We start from the raw sequence: 27,901 nt of genomic DNA, 5'->3' as shown, positions 1-27,901 counted from the left end.
CCATTTTCTAAACAGGAATTCTTAGCTACTACAAAAGTAGAAACCTCAATGCCATTCAGATTCCTAACTCTGGACGCAGTCCAACAGCACAGATACCAATCATTGTTTCAGAGTGAGTAATTCCAACGTACACCAGAGCTCAACTTTCTGCTGTGTGGAGTTTCCAATTATGTCCTTAATCCAACAGCCTTTGCCAATATTTCTATTACACATTTCCTACCAAAATAACTTTGCAGAGTCTGAAGCCAGTTCTAAAAGAAAACTTCAGTTTATAGTGTCTAAGAATAACTAGTTACAAACCAATTCGTTATAAACTGTTCTAGCTTGCCCTCCTGGTAGAAAAAAAAATTCTTCTCACCTTTTTGTATCATAGTCAATTAAAACATAATTTTCCATAGCAAGCTTGAGATCTGGGATTTCTTCACAGACCCACCTGAAATGAGAGAAGAAACAGAATAAAACCAACATTTCCAACTTAGTTCAATAAGGCAGACTAACTGCCATTGCTATATATAAAAACAGAACACTGCAGCAGACACGGAAGATGACAATACTGTTAGGAGTAAGGCAGACATCACAAAATGCTAATTGGAAAGCCGCAATAGTTCATATTTGTGTCGAACAGTAAGAGCAGTAAGATGCCCGTGGACATTGGCAGTACTATAAACCTCTTGAAACAGCACAACTTCAAAATGAGGTGATAAATATATTCAATGCATCTAAAAACTCACAAAGCCGTAGCTGATGCTAACCTAACATAAAACATAATGCAAAGTGTAATCTTTTGACAAGATCTTTAACAAAACCGATACTGTAATAAGCGTTCTTGACAAAGCTGAATGTTGAGAAGACATTTCCTGCAGTACCCCAAAACAATGCTACCAAATATTCGTTGCAAGGATATTCTCCTTTGTGCAGTGCTCTAAACTGTTCTTCCACCTTAAATGACCAACCCTGAAACAGATTTTCAAAAACCATTTTGATAAAAGATCCCTTTTGTGTGCTGAATTAACAAGGTCCAAAGTGGTGTTGCCATTAAAAACGGAAAGCTCACACCCATTTGCAATGCCTTCAAGAACAGAATCTAACAGAAGAGATCTTCACTCTTGAAAAACAAAGATTATTTCTTTTCACAGACAATTTAAAAGGCTTTGCACACTCTTTCCTCTGAAAGCATCAAAACGGGAAGACATTTATCATCAAAAAAAACTCTAGAGCGTAATGTAGGATGAACAGCAAGGGGAATGGTAAAGTTTCTTCTTCCCGCACCATGACGCATACTTCAGCTTTAAAATGGGGAAAAAATATAATAATTAGAGATCCAACAGTTCTGGTTCCTTCTGTCCGATTCACTATGATTAAAAATATAATAAGCAAGAAAAAAACAGAACTTTTAAATCTATGTCTGCCTCTCTTCTGACTAATATCTACCATTTCCTTGAAAATGTGACAACTTCTATCTCTGCAACTCTCTTCTCTTAAATTAGGCCAATGGGCAGCCAACTGCTGTTTACTACTGGCTTGCAAAGAGAAATATTTCTTTGAATTCTTTCACCCAAAACTTTCGTAAGACTGTTCAGTACCAAAAGCAACCACATCGTGGTTACTTTGCACAAGGCAGACAAAGGTAGCATGAAAGCATTTTAACAGCTTGTATATACTCGCTTAAAAGAAAGTTGTGAAACTACTTCGGCCAAACTGCTTTCTAACACAGTTTTCTCATTGCTTTCAGCTGGTATAGTGCAGAAAGCACTAGCACAGATGACTCTGGCAGTCACTTTCAGCACCATGTCTGTTTCAACCTCTTCACAGAGGGCCTTCTCAAAAATCACGCTGACAAATGAAGCCACAAGTACCAAGGCATTATCAGAACCAGTACAACTGAACTGGAAGTAGCAGCGACAGTGCATCTTGCATCAGGATTTTGTAGTTAGAAAAGAACACTGCTTTATGAAATAAGTCTCAGCTGTAGCCCCTAACATGGTCATTACGCATTCTCTCCCACTAACAGAAGAAACCTGTTTTGCAGACCACGGTAAAATACTGTGATTTCATGGAAGTGTTATTATTAGCTCTAGCAAGCATGCAAGCACTTAGGTCTTCGAGTCACGTTGGGAGCAAAGAAGTCTCAACACTGTTTCCTAGGCCATCTGCTACTGACCAGATTTCAAGCCCAGGCAGATATGTAGACAAAACACTGTCCACATTTCATCTGTATCTGCACTGTTAAACCATTAAAACCTGCTGCAGATACAACGCTCAAGCACAGAAAGCCCTCCAACCCAGAAAACATAGAAAATAAGGTTCTAAAAGTTATCAATAACAGCTTTTTAACAAATTGACATGGATAATACTGACCTGAGGTGTTTGGGGAGTTTTTGTTACTGTTTAATAGGCATTGCTCTACAGAAAGTCACTTCCCAATCCTGCCGAAATAACAGCAAGCCATGTCATCGCACTGCCTGCCTCTGACCCTAATATTGTTTGGAGACATTCAGTCGTCCTACTCTTTGCATTTGTCTTTCACCTCCATCCTCACATTTTTCCTGGCACTGATCCAACTCCACCAGAACTAGGAGGAATGATAAGGACGTCATCTCTAAATAGTACAAATGCTAATGACGCTGCAACATCATAGCAACAAAGGAAAAGGGGAGAAGGCGGAGAAGAGAATAAACTGCTTATTCTTGAACAGTACTAGAACTCAAAACATCATGACAATTATATTTTCTTAATTTTGTTTCTCTGAAGATGGCAAATTGCCATCACTGTTTGTGAAGTAGAGTTTCCTGGAAGCATCATAAACTTCATTATACGCATCAACAAAAGTTGAATGTCGCTATTCATTTTTAATTCTGTCCAAACAAGAACAGAATTTGGCATGTTAAAAATCAAGTTGAAGTTTGATAGGGAAAGTTACAGATTTGTATTGCAACAACATCAATTCAGGTTAGAAAATTAAATTTAGAGCTACTAAGTTATTATGACTACTATCCTCCTTTATACTTTGTCTCAGGGAGTCCATTTACTGAGATGAAGCAATACACAAGAAAGTTGAGGCATGGCTGCATTGAACACTTACCGAATTGTCTCGATAATTTCATGAGCAGCATCATGGTGTTTGTCCTGAAATTAAAGGAAAATAGATGTTTCAAAGAGATGTCTGAAAAACACCATACCTGTCAGTTACAGGAATCACAACCTTTTCAAAAATACAGGTGACAGCATACAAGGGAAGGAGTCTTCAATTGTCACTCAGGCCATTAAACCAATCAAAATGATTACTCTGAGAAACAGGCTTAAGGATTGTATTTTTTCAAGTTTCTGTGGACTAGCACAAGACTTACATGAAAAAAGTGCCATTCTACTTATTTCTTTGTCACGTCCAAAAATAAGGAATTGCCTAGTTGATACCCATGGAGATTTTTGGTATGCAGTAGGTATGGGACTGCAAGTTCTGTAACGAACAGCTGATTTCTTCGACCTAGCGTCTGGTACACACTCATGTCTCCATATGGACAATACAATTCTAGAGCACCAAATGGCTTTCTAAAATACAGCATCAAATAAGCGGTAAGAGCAGATATCAGTATTAAAAAAAGGGGTACAAAAAAGAGAGACTTGAAAATGCAGACCTTTTCATCTACTGAAAAACAAAAAACACACACAAAACACATCAAAAATTGTGCACTGAAAGTATATACTAAACTGTGGCACAGATGTTTGTTGACATTAATTTTGGAATGTACTTGGGAACAGCAGAAGTACAAGCAAGTTTAGCAAGCTTTTCCAAATGAGTGCCAATAAAGCCATTGTAGCCACATACACATGCATCATATTAAAAAAAAAAAAGTCTATTTTAGTAAAGTTACAAGAGTTCCTATACATACTATTGTGTCCATTTTGTGAAGCCTTAGTTACCAGAGACTGCCTGCATAGAGTTTAGGTTATATTTAGATATTTGTTTCTTAAAGTGGGTTTGACCTTTTAATTAAGACTCCAGTACCTAAGCACCTTCCAGAGTTAGAAGGGTAAATACTATCTCTTCCTCTCGAATAATTTTCCTTTTTTTCTGCTGCAGAAATGTAATTTCTGCAGTGTTACCTGTGGGAATCTCTCAGCAAGGGGTAGGGAGAGGCAACAAAAAGCAGAGGGTCGGTAGGAGAGGAAGGAAGGGAGCGGAAGAGGAGCTCTAGTAGACACATGACAGAAATGGCTGGGGATTATTTCAACTTCTACAAGTTATTGAAGGGCATAAGCTAAACGTAAGCGCTTTCTGACTGTATTACAGCTTTCAAGTCTGCACAAAGAAACAGAAATTTTTTTTTTCCCCCCTTGTGCAATGGATTCCTCTACACAATGTCAACCTGCCTTGTAGAAGCTCTCACTCCCAGAAACCTGCATGCACACAAGTAACAGGCCTTGTAGGCAACCTGGAGAAAGAGTTGCACGAGTAAGAGGGATGGAAATAAGGGCAAGTGTCTCTTAGCCTGTTACAGTACAGGTACAAAGTAACGCTTCCTATTTTACTAGGAAAAGTTTTTACTTTTAGAATGCCAGAAATTAACCCCATATCCAGGAGTCACATATGAGCAGAAAAACCAAATGTTCCAGTTACAACACCACCAAAAAGGAGAGAAGCCAACATCAGAAGTAGTCTGGACATTTTGGTTTCAACACACAAGAGCCTGGAAAACCAGTGTTATTTTGGTCATGTTTCATAACAAAGTGCCAATGCTACACAAATGCCTGGGACACTACAAGCAATCCAGAATGACCGTGGGATTATGCTTCTTCCAGTCTTTGCCATTGACCTCATGGCCCCAGACTGGGACAGCCCCAAAGCCAACAGAAACCAACAGCATCAACAAACAGACAATCAATTGAAGTTCAGAGATGGAAGGAGAGTAATTCTCTTAATAAGTCTTGGCCCAAAAAACAGGCAAACGGTTGAACTAAAATTCGCACCTGACTCAGGGCACATATATATATATATAAAATATACATACACACATATATATTTAAAAGCGTAGGCCTTTTATTTCTCATCTGCAAGGTATTTAAAAAAAACGACTCTCAGCTCATCCATAAACACGCCTTTTAAGTTTTCACCTTTCACTACATGCACAATTATCACAATATAAACCCCTTGGCTGATCCAGCTCTTCCAGTAAACTGTGCTACTGTATAGTAAGAATATGCTTTATCAACATAAGCACATTATACTGGGAAGGTGTATTCATGCTTATGTTAGCATAACCACTTTCTCTGAAAAACATACATTCTTCACTGACTCCTTTGCACAACTTCAGTGCTAGCAGAACGTCCGTTTAAAAAACCCTGCCCTATATGTCTTCATGAAAGCACCCTGTAAATGTTCAAAATTGCTTGTTTAACAGATTCCCTTACCTTGAGTTAAAAAAGTTTTTTTTTTAAAGGAATTACAATGCACGTCTACAAGTACAGATCTTCCAATTCGAACAAGTGCATTTACTAACACAGCCTCATAAGGAGGCTCCAGCCAGAAGGGCCCTCTCAGAGTTTATTCTGTGTCATCAAGGATTAACAAAGTTGAAAAAGCTCCACGTTTACCTCAATAAAATTTTTCATGTTGAGAGACTTAACAATTTAACTATACTGTTTAATTAATATACTTTGTCTGAGTAGACAAGCTCAAAGATCGCATGAAAGTCTTCCAAAATAAATTAGAGGTGATCTCCCAACATTTCTCCAAATTGCAAATGGCCGGGGAAACGGAGAAGGGAAAGGGGAGGAAAAAACACCCATATCTAGTGAAAACATTAATCACTTTCATTTTCTTTAGCTATCACTTTTAGTCCCATTCAGCATTACAGTTGTAAGATTTAATAAGAACAGGCACTAACCAGCATCAGTCATCACCTCTGTGCCCGTACAATCGCTTATGACACTGATGGAGATTCTTCAGCAACTCAAAAAGTCAGTCAAATAGAAACCTCACCAAAACCACAGATTCCGCTCCGGTCAAGATCAACCTCAGCTAATCACCCTTCCAAGCAAATGCACTGGTTTAGGCCAAACATGCTACTTTTACAGCAACTGAGCCTGGTGAAGCAGTTTTTACTTGGAGTGTTTGCCCACAAGATGAACACTAACTGGCCAGTTGGGAGGGACAAATGGGAACCTGGTGGCTCCGCCGCAACCAGAAAAGTCTGACAAACTTTAAAGCTAGCTCAGCTCCTGGTTAAACCTGCACATTTGAAGGTGGCCTGTAGCTTCTCAAATTCAGACATATCCTACTTTTTTTTCAGGCTGCAGCGACCCATCACCAATACCAGCATGCCAGCTATGCCTCTAGCACAGGCACATTATACAGACACGTCACGATGTGCCTTGGCAAACAGTCACCAGAGACAGCACAGCTTTACACTGTATCTGCATCCATACCCTCAATGCTTTGCCAGTAAAATATACTGATAAAAGAGCCTCTTACAAACAGACTGGCTCTCTATCATAAAATACATTGTGCAGAAGCCTTTTGGACGAGTCTCAAGAAACGTATCTGTTCTGTATGTAGTCACGAGATGATGCCACAGTACTTTTTGTCACAAAGAGGAGCTCCATTCATCCTCTGGCTCTGCTCGGAGCTTTTCTCCCTCCCTCCTCCCCTACACACTCATGTGACGCATACTACGTGCCGTTCGTTGGTCTGGCTGTACTTCTGCGATGATCTTATATTTATGTAGTTGGAGAGGCACTCTGAGTCTTCTGGGCCACATAAATGGAAGCTATTTCATGAGATGAGACATTATCTCTTTAATGTGGTCTAAGCACTAAGTATTTAAAATAAGAAGTTGCAGTATATAATTATTGAGAATGCCCAAAGCTATTCATAACAAGTTTTCTCTTAAACTTAAACACACATATTAAGAGCTAGTCATTACAGTCAGTTCTCTCCAACTGAAGTTTATAATAAAACATTTCTTATTTTCAATCTAAATGTTCAATCTAAAATTGAAATGTGAGCTTCCAGAGAAGATTCAGTAGTTTTTGCCAAGATGTTGCACTGGAAAAATTAATGGAAAGAAAGCAGACACTTTTGAAAAAGTCACTTATAAGAATCTTATTTTCTATGGAAAACAGTGGAGAAAAGTTGCAGCCAGCTCTACTGACCAGCTTCACAGTTCTGACTCTTAAGATTAGACTTGCCCAGCCATACGTTAATACTACTCTAATCAGAGTAGCGCCAGAAGTATACCGATTACTCTAACTTTTAGTATCTCGGTGCCCAGATACCCTACTGATAGAGGAAGGTCCCACTGTTGCACTTACACGCAGTGCCTAGCAGAATGAGTCCTCCTTCGCAGTTTTGCCTTTGTGGACATGAAGATTAGGCCATGGAACTATTTTTAAGAGTTTGATCTTTCCCTTCATCTCTTCCCCAAAAGCTATCCATCATGCTTTTTCTGAAAGCTAGGACTTTTTCCTGAAGGTTAAGTTAAGCTCTCCCATCACAGGGAAACAAGGATATGCAAATGTTTCTGAATACCTCAGTGCAGAAGTTGGCCAGCTCTCCGTTTGAACTGGAAGCTGTTTTATATCTGACAGCCATATGAGAAGCCCTGCATGGGTTCTTAAACCTAAAAGAAGATAGTGTCTAAAAGTGCTTCCCAAATAAGTATTTTCATGAAATCATTATTTTCTATAATCACATACTCCTTTTGTTAACCCAAGTTAAAAAAAAAAATCTATACAATCAGAACTGATAAATTTTGAGTAGTAATCACAGCTATTACTATAATGCCTACATAAGAAAATTAACGGGGTCCCAATCACACTATGCATCATATAAACAGTACCAGACACGTTTCAGTTGTCTATATATAGCTTTGTTCCATGAAACACCAAATTTCTAATAAAAACCTAGCTAAATGAGAAGTTTTTACAGAACACTCTACAAGAGTAAGCGAGAGTGAAAATAACCCTTTGTATTGCGGCATAAGTTTAACAAGCTAGCTGTTAGGAAGGCTGGTAATGGAAAAGCATGCAGTGCTTTGTATTTGATATTACATGAGGTGAGGCTGTTTTGGTCAGGCTATTTTTAAAGTTAACATCTCTTTGGATAGCTCAATGGCATTACTGTGAAATACGTCTGTAATCCAGTACTGTATCCCAGCCTCTCATGTATATTTGTTAAGGGACTAGTTATTTCACAGAGCAACAATTCATACCAAAAACTGAATCTCTAACCAAAAGTAACAGATCTAAGCACTATACGTTTCTTCCTCAAACACAGAGCATGTTCAATTAAAACGCTGCGGCTGGCACTGCCTGAAGCAAGGAACCACATCCTAGTGCTCTTCCAATTTTGCATTTTTTTTTTATATTTCATTCCTTCATATTAAATTATGCTTATCACATGGGGGCATGAGGGGTGAACACTGCATTCTCCTAAACTTAATCTCACACCCAGCTTCATCTTCCCCCATGTATAATATGGGGTATTCCAGTGAAATCTTCTCAGTCTATACAGCGCTAAATACCAACTGCAGCAAAAAGCCCAGAAAAAAACAAGGGGAAAATGCAGGTCAGAACATCTTGCAAATCTAAGAGAAGAACAACCGTTTGAGAATCTGGATGTGGTCTTGTGAAAAAAAATAAACACAGCTCTCACACTTTTATCAGTAGACGCCAAAATACCTTACTAAAAGCTTTAAGATTCCTTATCTGCTTTTCCACAGATGGGGTTTTTTTTGTTGTTTTTTTTTCAAAAGAACACAAAGTGTTGACTTGCCCAAGAGTAAACTGTCCCACAGCAAGAAGTCAACTTTGCAGAGCCAGTCAGGTGTTCTTCTAATCACTATACCACATTTCTTCCCCAAACAACGGGCTAGGTGACCAAAGCAGCTCTTCAAAATTGTGCAAACAAGCTGTGGACAAGCATCTGCAAAGCTGGAGGGAGAGATCTCTTACAAGCTTTCCATTGTCCACCGAATGAATTCAAACAATTCAGAAGAAACAAAATCTGAGACAACTTAATTAAAAATAAATTAGAAACTGCACGAATGTTACTATTAATGATGTATCCTTAAATACCATTCTACTTCCAGCATTTGAATCATGTAACATTGGCTCAACTTCCAAACACTGACATCACTCCTTATACTTTCACAGAAGTCATTTTGATTGATGATTTCTAATCTGCAAATGACTATGATCTTACTCAACTTGCAAAACAGAAGGGGTCAGTCTCACTAGCCTCCAGATTCAAACACTGCCTAGTTCCCCATAGTGGCTGCTTTCTCCACATGCAGTGGCCATAAATCCAAAGGAGAGGGTGTTACAGCTCAAGACAAGATGGTTAGCAGAGATCAAAAAGATGGAACAGGAAGAGCCAATCTATCTTGCAGAAGACCAATGAGACTAGCGCCTCTTTAATATCCCCTAGATTTCCCCCATCTGCGGCCAGATGATAAGCTTTTCTCTAGACAAAAAAGGTAGTGTGGAGCTACTGCAGCTGCAATTGCCCCAAAGGAATTAGGAGAGGAGAGTATGCAGCATTCTGCATGGCACTTGGATGCCCTCTTAATAACCACTGCTTTAAGGACATCCAAAGTTTGCCTGCCTCCTGACCCAGGACAACCCCCCCAGGGTTTAACTTACTTTGTACATTGTCTAGAAAGATTCATCAGTAAAGTTTCTATGTCCAGAACATGTTTATATTCAATACACCTGCAAACAGTGGTTGATAAGAGTCAATGACAAGTCGAAATCAATTTGAGAAGTACTTCCAACTGCTTCAACAGAAAAGAAAGAGAGACTGCCTGAGGACGGCTGAATAAAAGGAAAAAATCTCAAGCTCTGCAGTCTAGACAGCTACTACCTTGAATCACTGAGAATTTTTAAGTCTTTGGCTGATGCTCAAACGCCTATGACCCTTTGAGTAAGGAAAAGAGAAAGCTAGGTATGAAGTAGGTAATGTTGCACAGACCATGACTTTGTTTAACATTATCTGATTTTATGCAAACAAAAAAAAAAAAAAAAGACAGTGCCCTGTTATTTTCACAGCAGCAACCAAACCAGAAACCTTCTCTGAAGCATCCAATGACTGTTCTTCCCTTATATCAAGAAAGTATAAACACACACACAGAAAAATATACATATGTATTGATACATATGAAAAGAGACCTCCTGCTGCAAACAGCCTTCGTCCATTCTTTTAATCTTAACTAAATTGGGAATAAAGAGCTACCAAGACTGCATTTTGAAACCCATCTTCCAGACAGCAAGAGAAATGACAAGTTGGTCACAGTTTCAGTAGTTAGTAAGACTTTACTGTGCCACAAAACTAAACAGAAAACACCATGGAAAACATGCACTGCGTTATGGCCTCCTTAAGATCTGCTTCAGGATTTTTAAAGAAAAATAAAGCAAAGTTTGGACTGAGATCCAGTATTTATTAAAACTACAAAAATCAACAAAGGACATAAGCATCAGACTAGAGGATCCACACCGATCTGGGCAACCCACATACACCATGAGTACAAGTGATGCATAATTTGTAGACGAGCGTGGATCTGGCTACCATAGGGCACTCACACTTTCACTGCAGTTACTGAAGCCACAATAAAAACATTTTGCCTTTCCACACAGCAGTCACAATTGTTGCTACGGACACTGCACAAATGCAAGAGGGAATGGTTCCCATGATAGCAGGTAGGAGGGGCTGTAGAAATATATTAATGTGCAATCACTCTGTAGAAGCGTCTAAGGCTACATCCATATGGGATAGTTACACCAGTATGACTTATTAGCTTCAGTCCTTGCAAACCAGACATAGACCAGACATAATTAAATACTAGTTCTATTAGGCAAGAAGACTTATTTAAAACAAACAAAACAACAAAAAAAAAAGACTGTTCTATTGGAATATAGAGGGGAATGTAACCATTTCAGTAAAATGGTAACATATATTGGTATGCGCTATTGTTCTTTCAGTAAGTTTTAGGCAATTATAAACCATTTCCATAATAAAACAGCTGGAGGGAGCATGCTGATGCTTTAACTATCCCAGCAGCTGAAGAAGCACAATGTGTACACGTAAAGATGTCCAGTGTTTGCTGGGCTTTCACTACAGTCAACAAGGAAGATGGCTTTAGCCATCATTTCACAAACACTTTAAGCCAACACAGCCACCTGCCCAGCCACTACTTCCTACTAAAGCCACCTCCTCTTCTGGGCCAGCAGCGCCTGTGCACCCACATAGCAAAGTCAGTGAAGACCTAGATCAAAATTCAACTTTTTTCGGGGGGAGGGGGCTTGGTTACTTTTCAACCAGACCAGTTCACTGACCCAGTTCACCACACTACTGTACAGACATATCATTGTAAGGGTGAGGCAACTTTAACACAGGAGCAACTGGACAGAGATGGCAGAAGGGTTTCTACTGCAGAAGCAACAGTTTTAAACCTTCATATAAGTATGGCCTATGTTAATGGAGAAATAACCCTCCCATATAGCAGGGAGTGGAGGAACGGGAGGGAAGCAGAGAAGAATGCAGCCTTCATTGCCATCTTCATTGCCAGAAACTTAAGCCTTTATGTAAAACCTAAGCAAAGGTAATTAACGTAGGTTATTCCTGATAGAAATGAATACCCAGTCCCAAAACTGCATTAAGTGCCTGAATATGAACTGCAGTTGCATTAATTTTAAAATTCCATTAAGAATATGCAATAAAAGAAAGCAGAAGTTAAGCCCATTCTTCCAAATTTCTTTGATAATATTTAAAAGCACCAGAATTATTATTCATAAAAGAACATGCATGTTTGTCTAGCTCTAGAACAGTGGAAACAAATTAATAGACTTACCAAATACATTTGCCTGAAGTGTGTCATTCTGTGACAAAACTCCCAGTATAATAAGGCTGTGACAAAATTCCCACTATAATAAGGCTCTCCACTGCCTTCATCTAAAGCATCTGTGAAACGTTTGGATTTCATCTCATTCTACTGGAAAAGTCACAGGGCTCATCAGGCTATGCACAGAATACATCCAAAGAATAAACAGAATTATAGGAGCCAAAAGTTGTATCTGATCTAGAATTGTACTAGTTCATATAACTTTTTTCTCATTTTGAAGGTAGGCAATCTACCTTAAAAAAAAAAAAAAGTAACTTTTCTACCTGCTCTTGCTGTTAGCCTCATGTTTAATTAAGATACTCAACCATCAAAACTGAGGTGAGATAGATGAAGGCTTTAGGACCCCTCCAACTTTCCCCTAGCAGCAACCAGCCCTTCCTCTCAGCAGACTGACCTCTATGTTTGCTGTACCCGTCACCAAGACGCTGGAGGACTGCAGGAGATAAGCTGACATCGGTGACAAGTGCATGAGCACTTCAGATGAGCAAAGAGAAAGAACAGGATAATTGCTGTTGATGAAAGAGGGCTACCACATCTATTCCCATTCTTGCTCCCACAAGCCCACCATTATCCCACCTCCTTGGTGGAGGCTGGTTCTCTGTGAGGCTAGGAGAAAGCTCATGACACAGCCTAGCTCTTTCGGTGAGCATTTGGTGTTTGAACAGCTGTTCTTCATCTCCCACAAGGAAAATTGGCAGGCCAAATGGAAGCATCCTGCAGGCCACTGGTAGGACAAAGCTGCCTAAAACAACCGCTTTACATTCTATGAAGCGTCAATCTTGGACAACTCACAAATTCTGCTCCTACTTTTCATGTATAAATGTTCTGCTGCAACATAAGTTAGCAATAAAGCCTTGCATTCTTTATGAAGCCCACTGAGTTCCTAAAAAAAATGTTTCTGTAAGGTACAAAAGAAGAATATGAATAGTTATGTTCTTCTTCCAGTAAGCTCCAACTTGTACAAGCTACGCCCACTACAGATTTTGAGCAGCATACATACAGAAATTCTAAGTGCTAATCATTTTAAAAGCTTCCATTTTAAGGACTTGTAAATGGTTTAGGCTCTCCAATATTACAAAGTATTCTTCATTTAAAAGAAAAAAGAAACTGAACAAAATTACTATCCCTTCAAACAAGCAGCCACTGAAGACGTCAAATGAGAACACAAACTCATATCACCAGCTTTACAGGGTCAGATGCTGCCCCACACTAACACCTGAGCTCTTCGCATCAAATAACTCTGCAAACAGATGTGCACACCAGAGGGATCACCTGCAATGCAACTGAAATCCAGCTGTATCTGAAGAGGAATGAGAAAGCAGCTTAAGAGCCCAAACTTTTTAGAATTTTGAAATCATATACTATCAAATACCAATAATACTGCTAAGCTCTACTAAGTAAATGACAAAGTAAAGCCAGTACACTCAGGAAACTGCACACACTTCACACTACACAGAAAATATCAGAAATCTTATCAGTCTTAGAAAAGGTGTTACAGGCCATTAAATTTTACAAAGAAACTTGCTCAGAACTTTCTATAGGCTTTCTAATATCAATAACAATATTAATTTAAAAAACAATCCCCAAAAACACTTCCCAGTATATGATTTAGCTGTCTTCATTTGTTCACTAGATTTTTTTCATCTAAAACCAAAATACTTCTTGCATGTTGATTTTGAGGAAACTCTCATTCACTCATGAAGTGAAACAAAAAAAAAATACTGCAGAGTAGAAACCTTTTCGTTATTCATAGATCTGCTCATATCTATGAGGCCATCATTTCCTGTTGTAAAATACATTCACCTTCTTCCTATATGCTAAAAATAGTACCTACTCAATTTGATATCTCCACAATGTGTGGCAAGTATCATATGTCCAGTTTTATTTCTTGCTCTTCCTTCAGGGCTGGTTTTGTCTTGCCTTTAACGATCACTACAAACATAAATTTATTACATTCACAAGTTCCTAGCATAAACTTATTTTCCTTCTGCGGATCCTTCTATTTAAGCAAAAATATTTTAAGTGTGCTTCATGATTATCAACCTAATAATCAGTGATAAAGACAGTTTGAAGGGGTGGGGGGAAAAAACCACCCACATCCACCCCACTTCTGCTCCTTATCTTCCTCATTACAGTAAAAAGCATTAGTCAGTCAAAGATTAACTCTTAAAGTAGCAAGAAAAAAAAAAGAGTTAGGCAGTATGAAAAGGGAGAAAGAAAGGAAGAAGGAAGAGTACAAACGTAGACATATGGATGTCTGGGGAGAAAGGTGATAAAATTTTAAATGGCACACTGAAAACTACCAATACTGTGTCCAGTTGTAACTGATGGGTGAATTTTAGGTAGCTCAACTCCAATCGTCAGAGTTAGAAGTCAGGCCAGGACAGGGACATTAATCCTCACCATTCTTCCCAAGAGAAAAACAGGAGCTTTAGCAACTACTTCTGTCTTTCAACAGTTACCTCTCAACTAGCTCAGCTACCTGAAAAATAAGAGCTCTAGGATCTCACAACGCAGTACAACAGAACAATTTTTACTTTTCATATAGAAATATTAGGATAAAGAGTTAGGCCTACTGGACTACTATAGATTGTATCTTTTGGGTCAGGGCTTTTAACACAAGCTAGTCTGAAAACTGAACAAATACTGGCTGTCACACATGACAAGTTAGACTTAAAAGGGTAAAGTACAGGAGAAAACTGCCGTTCTATAGTAACCACAGGCTGCAGCTAAAAACTGCATGGTTACAGTCTTCCTCACCTTCTGAGCTACTAGATTAACAACCTCAGAACAAGCACACTACTTAGTTCCACTTGGCATTCACAGGAGCAGAAAAGTACAAATTATTTGACTGTGCCAATTCTGTCATTTGCTTCTGTTTATTTGCTGGGTAGCAGAGAAACCTAAGTACTTTTGAAATGATTGAGTCAATTATTTCCTGGTTTTATACTACTCACTCTTGGCACTCCACATTTTTGAAGAATTTGGGGGGGGGGGGGGGAAAGACTTGAGAAAGAGGAAGTCTGCTGAAGTTTTCAAAACCTTTTCTTCACTAGAGAAGCTTTTTAATTAATGTATCATCCCTGCAACCGTTTCCCAACAAGCTTCATCAACAACATTAAGTCAGAGAAAAATCCCCTAACCCCTGCCACCACTGCCGTATTTGTATTTCTGGGTGATTACTCAAAGTGTGAGGGGGTTTTGCCTGGCAAAGCCAGCTCACCAGTTTCCTCTGCTCACCACCCCCTCCTTTGTACTGCCACAACTGCCCGGGGTAAGACAGTATGAGTCAGAGTACAGATTTTTTTTTTTTTGGGGGGGGGGGTGGCTGTGAAAGCACTAAAACTTTTTTTCCTGTGTAGATATTTTCAGCAATCTGGTTTACCAAACTACCTCCCGCAGGCTTACATCAGCGCAGAGGGTCTGACACTACCGTTCAGCAGCCACCTGCGGTTTCGCTGCATGAAAGGGGTAGCCTCACCATGCGCCCCCTCATCTCCAGCCAGGCACTCCCGCCTTTTCCCTCCAGCCACTAGCACAAGCTGATCCAACAGAAAACCCACGTGCACATGCACAAGTGAAATGAAGTGTAATGTAATATGTAATAAGTAATGGCTGGATCTGGATAAGGGAAATGACTAGTGGCTGAGGGAAAGGAGGTAGCAGCACCACCCTTAGCAGCAGCCTTGCAGCTACACCAGATTAGGTACAATACCAAACCACGCTATGCAAGACAGGGGAGTACTGCACAGGAGTAGGAACAAGCTGCTGAAGACAAGGCCTGCCTAAAATGATCTTACCATACAGAACAACTGCACTCTCAGCTTTAGCATCTGCTCCAACACCTAGACGGGTGTCTCCCAAGTCAAAGCCAGTTATCAGAGAAACTATATTCCCAGCAAGGCTGAGTCCCACCAAAACAAAACAAAAAAAAAGCACTAAATTCTTAAACAAGGTTTGTTATTCATCTCTACAGCTGATCTTTAGTTTTAAAGGGTGACACTCCCTGCTGGGCTGCGATTTTCATTATCACTGGCTGTCCTTGAGCTTTTAGTCCATAACACGTTCCTGGGGTGACAGAATTGCATCAGCTGTATCACAGACCAGGTTCGGGATACAGCAGGGGAGAGGGGGGAGGAACCACATACTGTGCACTCTTCCACCTGTACAAATAAAGTCAAGTATTATCAAGCTTGTATTCCATTACTCCTTAGTAACAGACACATGTATACCTCTCAAACAGCTGCAGAGAGTGATGCTATGACAACACTCAATTAGCCAATGGGAATTTCTTGCCATTAGAGCAGAGTGGAAAGACAGCAGCAAAGAGAAAAAACACAGACAAATCACTGAATCATTCAGTCCAGATTTATCATCATCATTGCTGATTTGGAGGCTCAAGCTTCAGTGGCTCATCACAGAGGTACTTCACCCCAATATGACTTCCCCAGTAGCACAACCAAGACTGTCCTCCCCTGGGACAGAGTCAAGGCCTTGAAATTTCCAAGCTGGAATATGGAAAATAGGAACACGATTTTAAAGGTACCAAGAAGGTAACCCTCCTGGGATGCACAATGATTTGCTCAATGGAGGCCTGCGCTACAAGATATCACAACAGAAACGGCTAGCCCTCAGAAGTCATACCTGAGAAAAAAATCCTGACGTGTATGGAGGTTAGCACTTATCTTCTGGGAGAATGCTATTCAGTAGGCAAACAATGAGAAAGCCTACTAGATGAAAAGAGCAAGGCAAGACGGGCAGATGTCTAATTTTGAAACTTGCAAGGATTTAAGCACTATTTAACATGACAGGCAGCAAGTCATTTAAAGCCATCAAGATGAAGGATGCAGTTCCACAACAGCCTAAGTCACTCAAAGTCAACACCAATTCCACCCTCCTCTCATCACTTGACTGTGCCTTGCCATCCACTCCCTTTTGTCAGGGCTGACGTTCGCTTTGATCCCCCTGCAAACCAGTTCAGTGCATATGTAAAAGACAGAAGAAAAAGGGACCAGGGAAGTGCCCTCTTATTGATATAAGAGCTACCCAGAAAATAAGACTTTTTGCATACAAACTTGTAAACTACCCTAAGGTGCAGCTGAACAAACACTGGTTTTGGTGACACCCAAAAAAAAAAAAAAAAAACACACACACACACAGCTTTGGCAGCACCTGAGCCTCCACTCACTCAGTTCACTCACTCACAAACAATCCCTCAGTTATCGGTGCCCAAACCAGATCAAGGAACTGATCCAGGTTTTAAAAAAAAAAAACCTTTTGCACATCATAGGCCATGACTCCTTAAGCAGGCCCCGTTGTCAAAAGAGGTGTTCAAATACTTTGCAGATGAGGCAGAATTTATCAAGGTTATGAAAAAACTCCATGTTCAAACCTACAAACCTAAGAAATATTCATATTTAACCATATCAGAAGTCAGAAACATACACAAACACAAAACACAGCCAATCCAAGGACAATTCTCCAGGATAAACCTAAATATCTTCAAGTCTTAGAACTACAAGGGGACTTCATCCTTTGTAACCTTCATATCTACCTCAAGGTAATAAATACCAATTCTTGTGTATCAATACCTGAAGTATGACCACAAACAACCCTCTCTGTTGGCATTAGCCTATTTATGATCACCTAGATCCGTTTGCTTGAAATGGGTGAGCCAGCAGAGCTAATAACGTACCTCCTTTATCTAGAGGCCTCATTTCTCACATGTAATAAATTGTTTATTTTGGTAACAAGCACAGAAGTAGAACTCAGTTTGCAGCATCACCGGCCTTTGACAACTTAGAGCAAGCAAAAATTGAGGCAGGTATTTGGGAGTCAAGGAGTTAAACTGTGCATACAAAAGAATAAACGTACTTCAGCTCTGATTAAACAGGGCACTCCTGAAAACCAGAGGTCAACATCAGAAAATATTTTGTGAGTCATGAGGAGAGATTACTCACCATGCACTATTCAACTTACTCATCACAGTGTGTTATGGACAGAACTGCTCACCATGTATTCATTAGAAAACCATGGCCTTTCCTTTGAGAAAAGCAGAAGGCGGGGGAAAGAGTCATACTTTCAGTTTTGTATGTAAGCCAGTGGGAGGCTGTATCTGTAACACCAATGCTCTCTCCTCCCACGGCCTTAATTAGTCTGGTAGGGAAATACGTGTTTCACATCACCCTCCTAGGCCCTTTTAGCATCTCAACAAGCATTAGTTTGTCAGCTGAGCTATTATGCAAACTCAGCAATCTGAAGAGATCCCACTTTTTCTATTATATATACACCATAAGCAACAGTCCTTAAATAAACAGACACATTATTAATCCAGGTATTCATTCATATGAGAGATTAAACTCTTACTCTTTTACATAGCAACACCAACATCACTAATTTAAGATGGAGTGAGAACATAAAATAGCTAAGTTATTTAATACAGTGTTACATCACGGAGGTGTTCATCAAGCAGCAATTCTGCAATACAACTCAACCTCTGCTGCTGGGAAATATGATCCTCTGCCATTCCCGTTGTTCTTATCAAAAATAATTAGCAAGGACTGAGGGTTCCCCTCCCCCCCCCACCAGCCCCTTTCTCTCCAGCCCCTTCTGGAAAATATATTTTATGGCATACAACAGGAAGCGGTAAACCTTCGGAAGCTGAGAGAGAGAATGCTGGTAAATAAAACTACCTGAAGTATTTTTTTTCCAGGTATCCCACCTTGCTTCCTAGAAACCAAGCAGCAGAAAGTGTGGTGAAACTAAGAAATGTTCTGCTTACGTCAAACAGAGCTGAGCTCTAAAACCACAACGGTACATATACCCTGCTGCCAACTACAGCCTGAGCCAAGGAGGGAAAGAAAGTCTACAGTTCAACGGAGTACAATGTTAGCAGGCCAAACACTGCCATGTACAAAGACTAGGATTTATTTCTAAAGCATCAGAGTTCATCTGCTGCTGCAAAGGCCAGAGTTGCAGGCTGTATGTATGTGTTCCTCCCCACAAACAAACATATGCTTCTATAACATGCGGCATGATCTGCTCAGCACAACTGCAGGACAAAATACTGATTGGCTCCAGATGAACCATCCACTTCTGTATTACTGTGGAAAAAAATCTCCAACCCAGAGAGGCCACTTTAACGGCAGGATGTTCGGGTTCTGCAGCATTTCTCTACATGTGTTATCTACATATGTGGATAAGCACTCCTGCCCACTGCATTTCTGATCAACTGGAAGAGAAAATTTATGTCCTCTGCCATCTTCAGAACCAGCTGCTCAAGTTTTCCCCAATTAACCAAATCCTAAGTTAAAAACAGCATTAAAATGCACATTTTTGTGGATCTGGGGTTTTTCTGGAGTTTTTTTTTTTTTACTATAGAAAGTTTTGTGAGTATACATATGTAATTATTCCTTTCTTCCAGATTAATCCTTATCCTATGTAATCTTTAACCTATACTTCACATAACCTGCTTGGAGAAGCAAGTTAATATTTGGTAACGTGAAGAAAACTGAACTGGTCATCATTATGCTTTCAGTTTCTGTCAATTTAAGCATAGCGCGCGCCCGCGCACAGACATACGAATGACAGAGCTGCCCAAACAGGAAAGGCTGCATTAACTAGTGTGTGCTGGAGGCTCAGGCTCTGGGAGCAGCCGATTAAAATAGCACGCCAGCTTACATGGAGGATGTTTTGGAAACCACAGATACATCAACAGCACCAAAAGGCAGACAGCAGATAGTAACGCACAGCCATCTCCTCTGCCACAAGCAATATATTTCTAATCATTCACACACACATAGGCTACGATTGACAAATGAGCAACAATATCAGCAATACCAGCTTCCCCAGCCTATGTCCCAGCTTGTTCTCCCTGTGAAGTGTAACACGTACAAGAGCAAACCCTCAAACACAGGGAAGAATCAACAGTACTCACGCCAAGTTAATTTTTTTTTTCTTTTTACAAAACGGTTCTCAAAGGGGACATAAACATTTAAGATGAAAAGATTGTTCAAGGACTGGTACAAGCCTTACACAAAAACTAGAAGCAAGCCTCCTGCCTCTCGTGAGATTTTCGCTAATTTGAACATGGACATTGTTATCAAGGTCACACATCTCACACTCATGACACAGAAGAGGCAGGACAAAAGTCAGGCAAGTTAAAAAAAAAAAAAAAAAAACCTCTGCTGACATAACTAAAAAGGGACAAGTGACATTTTATTTGAAAGCATGTGGATTACAACTGCCATCAACTGCCAAACCTGACTTGAATTCTATTTAGACTAAATAAGAGAGCACATACAAGGGCACTCGCTTAACGAAAACATAGCCAATAGCACCAACCCTACAAATACATATCAAGTGCAAAGCCTTTCCCTCTCTGCCCACAATTAAGCTTTTCCTCTGTTTATCTCCACTCCTGTGGCTGGTTTTTTTTTTTTTTTTTGGGGGGGGGGCCGGGGGGGGAGGAAGAAAGGGGGTCCCCACTACCATCTGAAGGAATAGGTGATTTGTATAGATTTATAAGCTAGAAAGCCCTCTTACTCAGTTTGAAACAGCTCTGGTTATTAACTAGTTACACGAACTGAGTTCAAGAAAACACGAAAACTTTTCATTAACCAGTCTTCATCCCCGCCCTTAAGTTTAGTCAACCAATTATAAAAAGAAATAGGGAATTTGACTTCCAGGAGAGCAATAGCACCCCAGATTGGGGAGCCTTGGAAGAATCCAGCCTCAACAGCCTTCTACCCTGGAGCCTGTTGGTTTGGATTTTTTTGTTATTGTATTAAAATAGCTGTACGATAAATACCATAATCCAAATTGTTACAGCTTTCAGTAAGGGGTGGGGGGAAAAGCCTTAACAAGTGACATAAAACATTCAACCTGAACTATGGGTGGAGAGGGGAAAGAAAGGGGTCTGGCGAGACGAGAGAGGTGGGTCTGGGGCACCGAAGGAGGGAAAATATTTGACACGAGGAGGGTTATGCGGAGGAAGGAGCGGGCTGCCGGGGGCTCGGACGGGGCCGCGGCCAGGGGAGCAGCGCGGCGCCGGCCCGAGTCCCCGGGGGCAGCGTGGGGAAGAGGCGCCTCAGGGCTCCGGTGGGGGGGGGGGGGAATTAATAAATAAAGGTACAATGGGAGTATCGAGGGAGCAGAGGGCACGGCTGTCGGGGGGGGGGGGCCACCGGCGTGACAGGGAACGGGGAGGGGGGCAGGTGCCGCTGCGAGGGGCCGGGGGGGCCGAGCCGGGCGCCCTGTTCCCCCCCCCCCCCCGCGGGGCCATACTCACATAGACGGGCAGCGGCCAGGGGTAGACGGCCGGCTCGGCTCCCACGGGCGACTTCAGCCTGAGCTCCAGCCTCTCGCCCATGTCGGCAGCCGGAGGAGGAGGCGGCGGCGGCCCCGCACCATGCTAGAGGGGGCCGGTCGGGGTGTGGCGGCCGGGCCCGGCCGGGGGCGTGTGCGAGGTGAGGCGGCGATGATGATGATGGTGGTGGTGGTGGTGGGGGGGGGGGAGGAGGAGGAGGAGGGAGGGAGGGGGGGAGAGGGAGGGGGAGGGGGGAGGCCGGTGCCGGCGGGGGCGCCCGCTCCCCTTCGCCTCCCTCTATTGTCGTTAGCGGCTCGCGGGGCTCTCCAGCGCCGCCGCCATCTTGGGCCGGCGTGAAGCGAGCACAATGAGGAGCCGGGCCGGGCCCGACCAACGCGCCAGACGCGGGGGGGCGGGGGCGGGCGAGGCCTCGCGCTCCCTCCCCCTGTCCTCAGCTGCCCTCCCCGCCGGCAGCCCGCGGCGCCGCGCGCGCGCCCGCCCGCCCCCGCGCGCCCCCCCTCCCCGCCCCGCGCGCGCGCCCCCCCTCCCCTCCCCTCCCCTCCCCACCCCGCCCGCCCGCCCGCCCCGCGCGGGGCTGGGGAGCGCGCGCTGGCAGCAGGGCGCCGGGCTCGGTGCCACGCGCAGGTGACGGTGCAAGGCTGGCGCATCACACGGACCGGAGGGCACCGGGCTCGGGGGCGATGCAAGGCTGGCGCATCACACCGACCGGAGGGTGCCGGGCTCGAGGGCGATGCAAGGCTGGCGCATCACACCGACCGGAGGGCACCGGGCTCGGGGGCGATGCAAGGCTGGCGCATCACACCGACCGGAGGGTGCCGGGCTCGGGGGCGATGCAAGGCTGGCGCATCACACCGACCAGAGGGTACTGGGCTCGGGGGCGATGCAAGGCTGGCGCATCACACCGACCGGAGGGTACCGGGCTCGGGGGCGATGCAAGGCTGGCGCATCACACCGACCGGAGGGCGCCGGGCTCGGGGGCGATGCAAGGCTGGCGCATCACACCGACCGGAGGGCGCCGGGCTCGGGGGCGATGCAAGGCTGGCGCATCACACGGACCGGAGGGCACCGGGCTCGGGGGCGATGCAAGGCTGGCGCATCACACCGACCGGAGGGCGCCGGGCTCGGGGGCGATGCAAGGCTGGCGCATCACACCGACCGGAGGGCGCCGGGCTCGGGGGCGATGCAAGGCTGGCGCATCACACGGACCGGAGGGTACCGGGCTCGGGGGCGATGCAAGGCTGGCGCATCACACGGACCGGAGGGTACCGGGCTCGGGGGCGATGCAAGGCTGGCGCATCACACCGACCGGAGGGTGCCGGGCTCGGGGGCGATGCAAGGCTGGCGCATCACACCGACCGGAGGGTGCCAGGCTCGGGGGCGATGCAAGGCTGGCGCATCACACCGACCAGAGGGTACTGGGCTCGGGGGCGATGCAAGGTTTGCACATCACACCGACCGGAGGGTGCCGGGCTCGAGGGCGATGCAAGGTTTGCACATCACACCGACAGGAGGGTGCCGGGCTCGAGGGCGATGCAAGGTTTGCACATCACACCGACCAGAGGGTGCCGGGCTCGAGGGCGATGCAAGGTTTGCACATCACACCAACAGGAGGGTACCGGGCTCGAGGGCGATGCAAGGTTTGCACATCACACCGACCGGAGGGTACCGGGCTCGAGGGCGATGCAAGGTTTGCACATCACACCGACCGGAGGGTACCGGGGTCGGGGGCGATGCAAGGTTTGCACATCACACCGACAGGAGGGTACCGGGCTTGCATGCTGCACAGGTGCACGGTTTGCAGCGCACGCTGACGCGAGGGTGCCAGGCATGGGCATGGTGCAAGGCGCACACATCACATGGACAGGAGGGTGCCTGGCTTGGGCATGGTGCAAGGTTCACACGTCACACTGACAGGAGGGTGCCAGGCTCAGGGACGATGCAAGGTTTCCCACATCACACCAACACAAGGGTGCCAGGCTTGCACATCACACACAGGCGCACGGGTTGCACGTTGCACTAGCATTAGGGTGCCACTCGGGGACGGTGCAAGGTTCACGCGTCACACCGACGGGAGGATGCAAGGCTCACGTGCCACACAGGTACCTGGTTTGCACAGCGCACTGACATGAAGGTGCAACGCTCGGGGACAGAGCAAGGGTTGCGCATCACACTGACATGAGGGTGCAAAGCCTGGGAGACGGTGCAGCACATGCACATCACATTAACACGAGGATGCCAGGCTTGCGTGCCGCACACAGGTTGGCACATGGCACTAACATGAGGGTGTCCGGCTTGGACATCACTCACAGGTGATGATGCGAGGTTGGCACATCACCCATGAGGGCGTGAGGCTGGGGTGACAGTACAAGGTTTGCACAACCCACCAGCGTGAGAGCGCCAGGCGCGAGTGGCAGCGTAAGGCTGGCACGTCACACTAACGTGAGGGTGCAAGGCTTGCATGCCACACCAGTAATGGTGCAAGGTCTGCATATCGCACTAAGCTAGCAGTGCAGGGCTTGAATGCTGCATGTGTGGTGGTGCAAGATTTGCACGTTGCACTAAAGTTATGGTGCAAGGCTTGCGTGCTGCATAGGGGACGGTGCAAAGTTTGCACACTGCACCCAGGTAACGGTGTCAGGTTTGCCCATCAGAATAAGGCAACAGCGCAAGGCTTGTGCGTCACACGCAGGCGATACAGCGCAAGACTTGCACGCTGCGCTAAGTGACGGTGTGAGGTTTGCACCTTGCACTTGGGTAATGGCGCAAGGCTTATAGCAGCGATCAGCCCAGGCCCTGCTCTGCAGACTTCCACCTGCCCCTCTCGCCCCACTGCAGCCCCCCGCACTGCACAGTGGTGGTTCAGCGCTTGCAAAGTAACTGCATTTCACTTTTGCAAGATCAGTGACCTCCAAACGGACCGCGCGTGGCTTGTGCAAGGGGTTTCCTTCCTAACACGCTGCTCTCCGCGCTACTTCTTGTTCCGGTTGGTCTTTTGCCATGGGTGCATTTCCCTTCCTCTTTCCCAAGCGCAAATCGAGGGCCGCGTGGTGAGGTCTGGGATGCAAACATCGGTGCATGAAGCCTTGTAGGGGATGTGTGGTCATCTAAGTCCAAGCAAGTTTTGGAGCTTTTTTTCCTAGTTTAAAAAAAAAAAAAAAGAAAGAAAGAAAGCAAGCAAGCAAACCCAGCCTTTCTGGTTAGCTATTTTTAAAAAGAGCAGACATTGTGCCTTTTGTTCCAAAGCACTTAGGGAAAGTGGAGAGGTAAGAGTTGCTCACTGCTGAAAACAGCCCTTGCAAGGAGGAAACGTCCGTGGCGTTCAGCTCCCTGCAAGCAAAAAGTGACGCCGGGGCAAAGCTCTGCGGGGCAAGGACGGTGTCGTCGTTAATGCTTAACAAATAGTCCGTTCCTTGTTGCCTTCTGGTTGAATAATGGCTCTGTTGGTTCTTGAATTAAGGGAGTTTACTGCTCATCAAATGTGATGACTTGACATTTCTGGTCGGCCGGGGATCGCCAGGGCGAGGGACGAGTGAGCGCACACAAAACTTGAACGGCAACCTTGCTTTAATGCAACATCCTTTTTGCTCTGTCTACATGATGGAAAGCTTTTCACGCTGCTAGGGCGGTTAAAATGTAATCCATTGACGCCCTTCTCCAAACATGATGGAATTGTATAAATGCCATTTGGGCTCCGAACAAAAAAAAAAATAAAACAGGGAGGCAATAAGGAACCGGACGGGGAACTACGTCCTTGCGACGCTGGGCAGCCTGCTGCTAAAGCAAACTCGCCAGACTGCTTCAGTTGTGCTGGGGCGTCCCGGTGGTGGAGCCTTTCGAGGCACCCGAAGCACTCCCCTTTCTGCAGCCCTTTGCTTTTGGAGGAGCTCTTTACGGTGCATGCAACAACCTCTTGCAAATAAGAGGGTTTTTTTCCCCTGCCCTTGCAGCGTGTTTGGACTAAACTCGAGCCGGAGAGCTTAGTCAGAGGCCGTGCGCAGGCGGAGCACGTCGAGGTGCCACCCTGCCCCGCGGCCAGGTGACCCCGGTTAAAGTACAAATCCCTCCCGCGGCCGTGCTGACCGCGACCTGGGCCTGGGGACCAGCTGCCGGCCTCCTGGGAAAGGCAAGTGGCCGGCCTGGTTGCCACCTCCATCTCCACCTGGGTGGAGGTAAGGGAGAGAGGTCAACCAGCCTGCAGGCCGGAGGTGCTCAGATGCACGGGGCCAAGCCCGGAGGCCGTGGTTCAGCTCGGACAAACTGGCTCAGCCAAGAGCAGAGAGCTCCGAAGCCAGCGCTGCTGCATCTCTGCAGAGGTCCAGCAAGGCTGGGAGCTGAGTGGTACCATCCGGCCGGCGTGTCTCTAGATGTCCATCAAGGCTGGGAGCTGAGTATACCATTTTGCATGTCTATAGACATCCAGCAATGGCAAGGAGCTCAGAGATACCCTCCTGCATCTCTATAGATGTTCATTAAGGCTGGACACTCAGAGATACCCTCCTGCATCTCTATAGACATCCAGTAATGGCAAGGAGCTCAGAGATACCCTCTTGCATCTCTATAGACATCCATCAAGGCTGGGAGCTCAGAGATACCATCACCATTCTGCATCTCTATAGACATCCAGCAACGGCAAGGAGCTCAGCGATTAAATCAGGCCCTGGAGGAGCATCCCCCCCTTGCAGCTCTCTCGGCCATTCAGTTGCTAATATCCCTTTTCTGGGAGAAATCTCGCCTGCCCGGCAGTGAGGGCTGTTGGGGGGGCACCTGAGGGACATGGGCCACCCCACGGGGGGAGGGGGGCCACGTCAGCCTCCTCCACTTTTATGGGCAGCTCCCAGCTGGACTGGGTGTGAAAGAGGGAGGGTGGGATGGAGGAGAGCGGCGCAGGGCAACGAGGCACCGAGGCACCGGCGCCTTGGTGGCCACGGTGGGTGTCTGGGTGCCGCGGGGCACCATGGGGTGCCAGCTGTGCCTGGGGCATCACCCTCCCCACCCCCAACCCACAATCCCTAATTTTTGCATTGCTGGAAATCAAGGCACAACCACAAACCCGGACCTCCCGGGAGCTTTCACCCGCACAGGTTGTCCCACCAGCATCTCCCCACCCAGGCCCTTCCTTGGCTTCCTCCAAATTCATCCTTGCAGGATCTTCCTGGGGTTTGACACGTTTCTGTTTTACTGTAAATATGCGGGGGGGGGGGGAAGCTGGTCCGTCTTTGCCTCCGCGTGCCCAGGGAGAGCGAGTTCCCGCGCAGCCCGGCCGCGGGCACCGGCAGCTGATGCCGGCCGAGCTCCTTTCCCGGGGAAAAAGCGCGCGTCCTGTGCGTGCGTTTTGCTAAAGGCAGGACGAAACACACCCGGATCCAAAAAGAACAAGAGAGCCCGGCAGAAATACGGCTTGGGCGCGTGCCAGCAAGTCGGAGATTAGCGCGCGCCGGGCTGGAAGAGGCAGCGATCCAGCTGCCTGCGACGCCCGAGACCTGGGTCTGATTTTCCACTCGCCCACCAGCCTGTCGGCGACGGCAAAATGCCACGTGGCCTCGGTGGCCCCGGGCGGAAAACGGGGCCGGTTACAAACCACCGGGAAAATCGCGGTCAGAGACGAAGGTCGCGGGAAAAGCGAGGGAGCCGCTCGAGGCAGGGCTCGAAAGCCGAGCCGATCTCAACTATTTCAGGGGGGTTTCGCTTCGGGGAAGGAACGTTGTTCATCAAAACAGCCGGCGGCGAAGGGTTTGTTTCTAAACATCTCCAGCGGGTGATTTTTAAGTAGTTTTCAGCCTGTGAAACACCGAGCACGTTGCCCAGTGGTTGAATGACCCCCACAGCATCAGGGCTTCCTGGTCCCCAGGTGGACGCCTGAGCAGCAGGGGATTTGGGGGAAGAGCACCCATTCCCGCGGCCGCACCCAGCCTCTCTGCCCTCCCCAGCACCCGGTGCCCCTGTGCGCTGCAGCACCCTGCTCGCTGCAGCACCCAGCCCCTCTTTGCACCGCAGCACCCAGCACCCCTACGCACTGCAGCACCCTGCTTGCTGCAGCACCCAGCCCCTCTTTGCACCGCAGCACCCAGCACCCCTGCACACTGCAGCACCCTGCTCACTGCAGCACCCAGCCCCTCTTTGCACCGCAGCACCCAGCACCCCTGCGCACTGCAGCACCCTGCTTGCTGCAGCACCCAGCCCCTCTTTGCACCGCAGCACCCAATGCCCCTGCGCACTGCAGCACCCTGCTTGCTGCAGCACCCAGCCCCTCTTTGCACCGCAGCACCCAGCACCCCTGCGCACTGCAGCACCCTACTTGCTGCAGCACCCAGCACCCCTGCCCATGGCCCCAGCTTTTACTTGGAGACCGCCAGCCCCCTTCACAGATAAGCATGTCAAGGCCCAGCAGCGTTGCACAACTCACTCAGCAGCCCGGTCTCTCCTCCAGCAATTCCCATGGGAGCAAATACCTGACTGCACAGGCGGAAGAGCCGTGTCCATCTCCACTCTAGGAGCAAGGGCCCAGCGGGCGCTTCGGGGAGGATCTGGGAACAAACAAAGAGCAAATCCCCCCACCAGTGAGCCTCCTTCCCTGGAGGCAGGAGAAGTGCTGGCAGCTACTGGGCCGGGATGCACATGAACATCTGCTAATCCCCCCACCTTGCTTTTCACTTTCTTCACCGAAGGCAGGTAAACA

The 27,901-nt window shown here is 45.8% G+C and overlaps 1 protein-coding gene across 6 annotated transcripts in view; it reads right to left on the bottom strand.

Moving 5' to 3' along the window:
* The window catches only part of DOT1L (DOT1 like histone lysine methyltransferase), a 70,278-nt gene extending 48,686 nt beyond the window's left edge, over window positions 1-21,592 (bottom strand). For 5 of the 6 annotated variants that reach the window (XM_068919748.1, XM_068919752.1, XM_068919753.1 and 2 more), the window contains exons 1-3: window positions 21,187-21,592; window positions 3,083-3,126; window positions 359-433 (exon numbers count right to left, since the gene is read on the bottom strand). In XM_068919748.1, coding sequence (XP_068775849.1) covers window positions 359-433; window positions 3,083-3,126; window positions 21,187-21,267 — 200 coding nt within the window. In that variant the 5' untranslated portion in view covers window positions 21,268-21,592. The remainder of the gene's footprint in view (window positions 1-358; window positions 434-3,082; window positions 3,127-21,186) is intronic. The other variant, XM_068919749.1, reaches the window with a different exon arrangement.
* Window positions 21,593-27,901: the final 6,309 nt, after the last annotated feature.

The sequence above is a fragment of the Struthio camelus genome, chromosome 26 (assembly GCF_040807025.1).
Source record: "Struthio camelus isolate bStrCam1 chromosome 26, bStrCam1.hap1, whole genome shotgun sequence".
In the NCBI taxonomy this organism is placed as follows: Eukaryota; Metazoa; Chordata; class Aves; order Struthioniformes; family Struthionidae; genus Struthio; species Struthio camelus.
The sequence above is the reverse complement of the archived record's forward strand: the minus strand, read 5'-3'. Positions and strand labels throughout refer to the sequence as shown.